Source organism: Phacochoerus africanus, chromosome 9 (assembly GCF_016906955.1).
Source record: "Phacochoerus africanus isolate WHEZ1 chromosome 9, ROS_Pafr_v1, whole genome shotgun sequence".
Taxonomy (NCBI): domain Eukaryota; kingdom Metazoa; phylum Chordata; class Mammalia; order Artiodactyla; family Suidae; genus Phacochoerus; species Phacochoerus africanus.
Genome location: NC_062552.1, coordinates 24,536,460 through 24,544,317, shown reverse-complemented (window position 1 = coordinate 24,544,317; position 7,858 = coordinate 24,536,460). Strand labels below are relative to the sequence as shown.

The following is a 7,858-nucleotide window of genomic DNA, read 5'->3' as shown; positions in this document are numbered from 1 at the left end:
TTCTAGGAGTTTCATGGTTTCAGGTGCTACATTTAAGTCTTTAATTCATTTTGAGTTTATTTTTTGTATCTGGTATGGTTTGGTTCTTTTGCATGTAGCTCTCTAGTTTTCCCAATATCATTTATTAAAGAGGCTGTCTTTTCCCCATTGTGTATTCTTGCCTCCTTTAAGACAGATTTTTTTGTCTTTTGTCTTTGTTGTTGTTGTTGCTATTTCTTGGGCCGCTCCCTCGGCATATGGAGGTTCCCAGGCTAGGGGATGAATTGGAGCTGTAGCCACTGGCCTACGCCAGAGCCACAGCAACGCGGGATCCGAGCCGCGTCTGCAACCTACACCACAGCTCACGGCAACGCCGGATCGTTAACCCACTGAGCAAGGGCAGGGACCGAACCTGCAACCTCATGGTTCCTAGTCGGATTCGTTAACCACTGCGCCACGACGGGAACTCCCTTTAAGGCAGATTAATTGACCATATAGGTATAGCTTTATCTCTGGCTTCTCTGTTCTGTGCCCTTCATCTATGTGTCTGTTTTTATGCCAGTACCATAGTGTTTTGATTTATGTAGTTTTGCAGTGTAGATTGAAATCAGAAAGTGTGATACCTCCACTTTTGTTCTTCTTTCTCAAGATTATTTTGGCGAATCAGGTTGAGTTTGGATTGAAGCCAGCACTGGGATTACTAGATCGAAGGACAGAGAGATAGGGCAGGTGAGTAGAGAAGGATGGACATTTATAACAGAATTTATCAAAGATAGGAAACTCTGTGCTAATTCCAGAATCTAATTTCTTTTTTCTTTTTTGGCCGCCCTGGACCAGGGAGTGAATCCAAGCCACAATTGCAATCTACACCACAGCTTCAGCAATGCAAGATCCTTATCCTAATGCACTGGACCAGGGATCAAACCCGTATCCCACAAGCAGCCCAAGCCCCTACAGAGATAACACTGATCCCACTGTGCCACAGCGAGAACTCCAGAATCTAATTCTTTTTAAAAGGTTGAGGAAGAGGATGGTGAAAAACAATCCAGGGACAGCCCAGGAAAGAGGACAAGATGTGGGTGAGTCTGAAAATTCATCTCTCCTTTCCACAGAGACACCTTGTGTGGTGTCTTTGCCTTTGGCCTTGTGGGGACAATGACAGGCAAGTGACTCCTGCTGCTACCAGAAGAGGGGACACCCAGAGAAGAATGAGACCAGAACTCTCAACAAGAATAGGTGTAATCCTCCAAGGAAACAAAGGACAAAATTAAATACACAAAAGATGGGGTTGTGGGCCAGACCTGGGCCTGAGCCTAGGCTTACCTGGCCACATGAAGCCCTCACTGCCCACAGTCCTGGAAATAAGACAAGGTGGTGTTTGAGTCCCTGTGATCAGAGGTCCTGGTGGGATAAGGTTCTTCTGAAGTTACAAGGACAAAGGAGCAGAGTAGATGCCCCAGCCGTGCAGGGACCACAACAAAGCCCATGATGCACTGAGCACAGGTGCCGTCTCTGCGCATTTGGCACCCCCTTCTCCTGTCCCACCTGCAACAGACTCAGCACAGCAAATGTGGAATCTGGAAGGTTCTCAATGCTTCCATTAATTCCTCCCCCAAATTTTAAGAATCTTCTCCTTTAATGAACCCATCAGTCAACACCTCATGGCAAAAATTTGAAAAAATAAATTTATATTTGGATTTTTATTTCCAATATGGAAAATAGTGCAGCTCAGTAGACTCTGAAATTACGAGAAGCTGAGATGTCTCAGCTCTGCCTCTGCTGGAACAGGAAAGTGGCTTGGACATGGGGCGAAGATCAGTGTGGGGAAGCCAGTCTTCCATCTCCCCACATTGCGCTGATGGGAACACAGACGCATTCAGATACCTTTGCAAAAAGAGAAGTCAGAGATTCCTGAGGTCACAATGGGGAAGGAGTGGGGCATGAAACAAATCTTGCCTGAGCCAGTCCCCCACCAGGCAGCTGTCTCATGGTGTAGAAGAAAATAATCATGAACAAATTCAGGTCATTCCCTGACATTCTCAGGTTCCCCATCATATGCTGAAAATATTTCTGTCAAAGGATCCCCGGAATCTTGTTGTGTCCCCTTTGCTATAACCCCTTCCCACTGCAGGGTCTCACCTTGAGGACTTGCGGGAGACACATCAGAGTTCTCGACGCTGTTGTTGCCTAGGGTAGAATAAAAGCAGGACCTGGTCAAGAGCCTACAGGAGATGAGACTAAAGGAGGAATGCATAGGCTCTCATAGGCACTATCTCAAGAGTCTCGGGGACCAGCCCCCTCTCCCAGCCCCCTCCCCTACTTACTTGGCGCCTGAGAGTAGCTTCCTCTTTTTCTGCCTGTGGGAAGAAAACACCCTGTGAGAGGCCAGGGAAGAGATCGGGCCATGGGATCCTAGAGGAACCCCCTACTCCTGGATCCCAGGGAAATTTCCCTGTAAGAACCGAAACTAGATTCAGGACAGGGTCGGAAGACATGAGGAAAGTACACATGGGGAGGCTGGAAATACTGCCCTCCTGGAGGTCTGCCCTCAGGCAGGACTTCTCTGCTCTGTGTTGGGAATCAGGTCCCCATCTGCAGATTCATCAGGGTGAAAATTTTGTTCATTTTCTCATGTACTTTACTAAAGAGTAAATGTAAGCACTGACGGCTGACCCTAGACTGGGTAAGCAAGTGTATGGATGGCATTTCCTAGGAAAGAGGCAGAGCCAGCTTCTACCTGGGGCTAGAATCCTCTCGGTGGGACAAGAAATCTCAGACCACACCCCTTTCCTACCTGAGAACCTTTTTTTCCATATCACAGTGATCACAGCTCCAAGGAGAACCAGACCAGCAACGATTCCTATGATGGTGATGGCGGACAGCCGAGACGGTTCTGTGACAGGAAGGGAAGGGAAGAGAAGGTGAGCACTCCGACTCCCAGGCTTGAGTCCTGACCCCGCCGAAGGTCTCCAGAAGGACTCCTGCTTTGTCTGAGAAGAGGCTCCGCCCCCAGGGCCCTCCTTACCCCATCTCAGGGTGAGGGGCTCCTGCAGGCCCTTGTGCTGCACCTGGCAGGTGTAGCTCTGCTCCTCTCCAGGAGGCACCACCAGGGCTGCCCACTTCTGGAAGGTCCCATCCCCTGAGGGCCTGGTTTCCACAACCTCCACGTCCTGGCTCTGGTCCTGCCCCTCCCGCCGCCAGGTGAGGGAGATCTCCTTAGGGTAGAAGCCCAGGGCCCAGCACCTCAGGGTGACTTTATTGTCAGAGCTGGGGTGGTGGTTCACATATGCCTTTGGGGGGTCTGAAAGAAAGGGTCAGAAAATTCAGAAACTTTGCATCCATCATGGGACACTACTGCAAGGCTCATGGGACTATCCTGGACAATTGGGTGGGGGAAGGGAGCACAAAACCCAGACATCAGCCTGGACTCAGCAACCTGAGATAATCTCTTACTCCCTGCAAAGTTGTAGAATGAGGGTGAGACCAATCAGGATAAAAGGTTCCAGGTCTCTGAGGAAGGAAGGGGTATTTCTGGTTCTGATCTGGGTGGAACTGGCATGATTCAGAAATGTTCAAACACACAACACAGAGTGTGGGGGAGAGAAAACCGACTGGGAGAGAAAGTTCCCCTCAGCTACCACAACTGCTGACAGAGAATCAAAGGATACTGCTGATGGTTATTGCTGGGATGGTTTTCATCCCTGTAGAGGCTGTATCCCTTAACAGTTCCTGGGAGAAGGGCTGGTCCTTTGGGCTAGTCACTCTCTCTAGGATCTGTACACCCGTGGAATCCCTCCTCTCTTGACTCATGGGAGGGGCGGTATATTTGCCTATGGTCCACTTTCCTCCCCAACCTGCAGGGAGATCCGGGAACTCTGCAATGCCCCTTGTACCTGCACGTTGCAGCATCTCCCTCCCGTTCTCCAGGTATCTTCTGAGCCACTCCACACACGTGCCCTCCAGGTAGCTCTTGAAGCGCTCATGAGCACGGGACTTGTCCCACTTGCGCTGTGTGACCCGAGCCGCCATGTCCGCTGCAGTCCAGGAGCTCAGGTCCTCGTTCAAAGTGATGTAATCCTCGCCGTCGTAGGCGTACTGCCAGTGCGCGTGAAGGGGGCGTCCGTGCGACCCCTCCTCGCAACCATAGGTCAACTGGAAGGTATGAGACCCTGGCCCCGTCCCCGAGATCAGCCCCTCTCACTTAACACCCCCACTCCCACTCCTCTTGGTCAGCCTTGCCTAAGAAGTCCCAGACCTCGTCCCACACTGAGGGGTGGTGATTGGTCAGAGCCGTTTTCCAACCCAACCCCTTCCTGGGTGGAAGATCCCACTGAATTCTGAGGCCTCAAGGTGAAATTTGAACCTTGAGCCTCGGGGAGACCCCAGCCCGAAGGTGGGAGATGGGGGAGACTCGTGACCTACAACCTGCTGGGCCGTCACTCACCGGTCTCACTCTGGTTGTAGTAGCCCCGAAGGATCATCAGGTTCCTTCGAAAATTCTGTACAAGATCCTTGGCGCGCTGTGTCTCCTCATCCCAATACTCCTGCGCCTCCTGCTCCACCCACGGCGCCCGCGGCTCCATCCTCGGATTCTGAGCTTCGCTGTCGAACCGCACGAACTGCGTGTCGTCCACGTAGCCGACCTCAAGGTACCGGGGCTCCCCGTGGCCGGGCCGGGACACGACCGTGTGGAAATACCTCATGGAGTGAGAGCCTGGGGGCGGGGAGAGGTTGAGACCCTTCCCTCCTTTCGGCGCGGAGCCCTGGGTGCGGGGTGAGGAGACCGGGAGTAGAAAGAGGGCGAGGGGCTCCTGAGACGGAAAAGCCTGAACGGGTCGGAGAAGGGTCCGGATTTAGGGGTGGTAAGAGAAGCGGACAATAGTCCAGAAGGGTCAGGAAGTGGCCAGGACCGGCCTCGACTGAAGTAGGAGAGCATCGAATCGCGCCTTCTCCGGGGGCCGAGCCGTCCCCTCGATCCTCCCGAACAAAGGACCCACCCCGCACTCACCCGCCCAGGTCTCGGTCAGGGCCGCCAAGAGCACCAGAAGGAGCATCTGAGACTCCATGACTGAATCCTGTGGGTCTTCAGAGAGTCCGAGAATCCGAGAATTCGGATTGGTGGAGACCCCGGAACCGCGGTGACTTGATTGGCTTCTCCAATGAGAGAGGGAAATGGAGTCGCATCATGCGTATCCAGGCAGAAGAGCCCGACACAGGTTGTGAGACAAGAGAAAACCGAGAGATGGAGAATCCCCAACAAGGAGCTTCTGTGCCCCCAGACACCGCCCTCGGAGAGACACAGTGAGTCGAGTCAGGACCTGAGACTCTGCCCTGATTTTGGCTCTTCCTGCACCAAGAATTCTTTGTCTCCCGATGTCCCTGAGTCCTGGCCCAGGGTTTTCTGCAGCTTCGATTAGACCCTTGGCCCAGGAACTTCTATATGTCACGGATGCAACTGTAAAAAGAAAAAAAGAAAAAAAAAAAAAAAGCATACAAACTTAAATCACCTAAAAGCTGCAAGTGTTCAGTGCGGTCCTAATGCCTTTCACCAGTGCTCCTGCATGGCCTATTTTTATGCATCACAGGCATTCCTTATTTTTGGAAAGTTTGCTTGACTCTCTACCTCACTTTTCCAAAAGAACTACATTAGTAACTGTTTAGGCTAAGAAAAGAAATTTGAAGAGGATTTTCACTCTTAGAAAAAAAGGAGCAAAGGGGAAAGAGCATTAAGGTTGTTTTACAGCGACCATTATGGAGGCAGCACACACCTCGGTGGTCAGAGGCACTTCCAAGCTCCTTCCCCAGGAACTATGCTCATCATCTCAGCTCAGGGAGTGTGGAGAGCTTGGTATTGGAGGGGATCAGGGGAGCCGCCTCACTGGGCTTGTGAGCCCCCCGGGGGCTGAATCAAGAGGCTGCTCTGGGAGAAGGCAGATACTTAGATGAGGAGGACCCAGGAATGGGGACCCCTCTGGGTCTTGGAGTCATTGGGAGGAGGAGATTATAATGGTGGAAACATCTAGGAGAATTTGGACTCTGGTGACAGAGGTGGCTGAAATCGAATAGGTCCGCAAATCTGTCAGGGCCCCAGGGGCCGTGGACAGAAGATGCCGGTGCTGAGAGGTGGGACACAGAGTCCAAGGAATTGGCATAGAAGGGGAGGACCTCAGGAAGTGTCTTGGAGAAATCCTGGGCCTGCAGAAGGAGAAAGGAGGTGAGAGGAGTGGGGAGGGGTCGAGGGAGCCGGGAGGCATTTCCCAGGAGAGTCTGTGGCCCAGAGTCACCTGTCCCTTTCCACTGGATTCCTGGGGTGGGTGGGGGGGATGGGTGAGGAAGGGGGTCTGTGAGCTGAGCATGGAGGTGGCCTTGACTCAGCAGCACAGGGAAGACAGGGAGGGGAGCAGGGAGCAGGCACGCTGGCTGGAGTTTCTCACTTGGCGGGAGGAGACAGAGGGACCTGGGGACTGGAGGAGTCACTGCCGGCCCGGGGGGCAGGCTTGCATTCCCTCCAGGAAATTGTGAGCTGTGAGATGGGAGAAGACAGCCACCCCAGGGGCGTCAGGCGTCTCTACTACGATGGGGAGCTCCTCCTCTCCTGCGGCCGGGAGACCCACAGATGCACCGTGCCCCAGGCCTCGGCTCAGACCTTGGCCCTGGAAATGGAGAAGACGTGGGACATGGACGAGCTAAGCAGACACTACTGGGCCCACGTGCGGGGAGAGCTTTGTGCAAAACTGCAGGGCTATCTGAAATCCTGGACCAGCTTCACAGAGAGGACAGGTACCGGGCCTGGGCCAGGGACCTTCCTCTCCCCCAGACCCCAAGAGCCTCCCCGCCCCGGCCCTGCCCGTGGGGAGCTCCCCGAACTCTGGGCTGCATCTGTGTTCCGTTGGCGCTTTGTACCGCGACTTGCTCTTCTGGTCAGTCCTCCGCAGAAAAAGCTGGCGGGGGCGGGGGGGGGGGATGAACCACCCCCATGACAAGAGTCCAGGGGAGCAGTGGACCCTCTGACAGAAAAGCGTCCCAGGGAAGATGGGTGGCAGGCAGGAGAGGAAGCTTCTCGAGTGGGGGACGGGCCCCCTGGCTCCCAGCCTGCCTGTCACAGGAGCCCACCCCTCACACCCCCTCCTCAGCATCAGCAGGTGGACCCAGGAGGGGGCGGGCGCATCCCTCCCCCTTTGCCTCCAAAGGAATGGGGCCTCGGGGCCCAGAGCGGACTTGGGGAAGGTTGGGGTGCATGAAGGCTCAGCCAGCGGGGGAGGGTGGGGAGGGGCAGCCCTGGCCTCTTGGTCCCCCTCAGTGGGGAGCAGGGCTGGGCCCCAGACCTGACTGGCTCTGTGTTTGCTCCCTCAGTGCCCCCAGCAGTGACGGTGACCTGCACTCAGGCCTTGGAGGGCACAGACAACCTCACATGCCAGGCCGCCGGCTTCTCTCCCCAGAATATCTCAGTGGCCTGGTATCACAATGAGAAAGCTGTGAGCCCGGACACCCAGCAGTCTGGGGGTGTCCTGCGTGATGGGAATGGGACCTACTGGACCTGGGTGACCCTAAGGGTCCCCCAAGGAGAGGTGCAGGGGTTCTCGTGCCACGTGGAACATGGCGGGAATCACAGTGTCCATGCCGTGCCCTGCGGTGAGCCTGGGGGATGCTTGAGGGGGTTCTGCCCCTGGGAGGGCCAGAGGCCAGGCTCAGGGGGAGGAGAGCAGGCCTGTGGCTCTGGGGTGCTGGGGTTATAAGAAGCCCTTTTTGCAGGAAAGGCTCCAGGGCGCCAGCATCGATGGTGGATCATTCTGGGTGTTGCTGCCTTAGTTCTTGTTGGTTTTTTTAATTTTTCTTTTTATTCCTTTTTATGGCTGCACCTGCAACATATGGATGTTCC

At 54.3% G+C, this 7,858-nt stretch overlaps 2 protein-coding genes across 5 annotated transcripts; one reads left to right on the top strand and one right to left on the bottom strand.

Moving 5' to 3' along the window:
• Window positions 1-1,660: 1,660 nt before the first annotated feature.
• Window positions 1,661-5,098, bottom strand: LOC125136336 (patr class I histocompatibility antigen, A-126 alpha chain-like). 4 transcript variants are annotated; one of them, XM_047797080.1, is made up of 8 exons: window positions 4,988-5,095; window positions 4,424-4,693; window positions 3,873-4,148; window positions 3,005-3,280; window positions 2,774-2,872; window positions 2,304-2,336; window positions 2,119-2,166; window positions 1,661-1,863 (listed from the first exon to the last, which is right to left on the bottom strand). In XM_047797080.1, exons 1-8 carry the CDS (start codon window positions 5,043-5,045, stop codon window positions 1,856-1,858), a joined length of 1,068 nt encoding a protein of 355 aa, XP_047653036.1. In that variant the 5' UTR covers window positions 5,046-5,095; the 3' UTR covers window positions 1,661-1,855. The 4 variants fall into 4 exon arrangements, with proteins under 4 accessions (XP_047653036.1, XP_047653037.1, XP_047653038.1 ...); XM_047797081.1 differs by having other exon boundaries at window positions 4,424-4,805; window positions 4,988-5,076; XM_047797082.1 differs by lacking the exon at window positions 3,005-3,280 and having other exon boundaries at window positions 4,988-5,098.
• On the top strand, window positions 5,025-7,858 carry LOC125136337 (MHC class I polypeptide-related sequence B-like). The gene is given in 5 exon segments (XM_047797084.1): window positions 5,025-5,280; window positions 6,063-6,128; window positions 6,131-6,193; window positions 6,475-6,759; window positions 7,333-7,858. Coding segments are annotated over 5 exon segments (939 nt in total). The 5' UTR covers window positions 5,025-5,138; the 3' UTR covers window positions 7,716-7,858.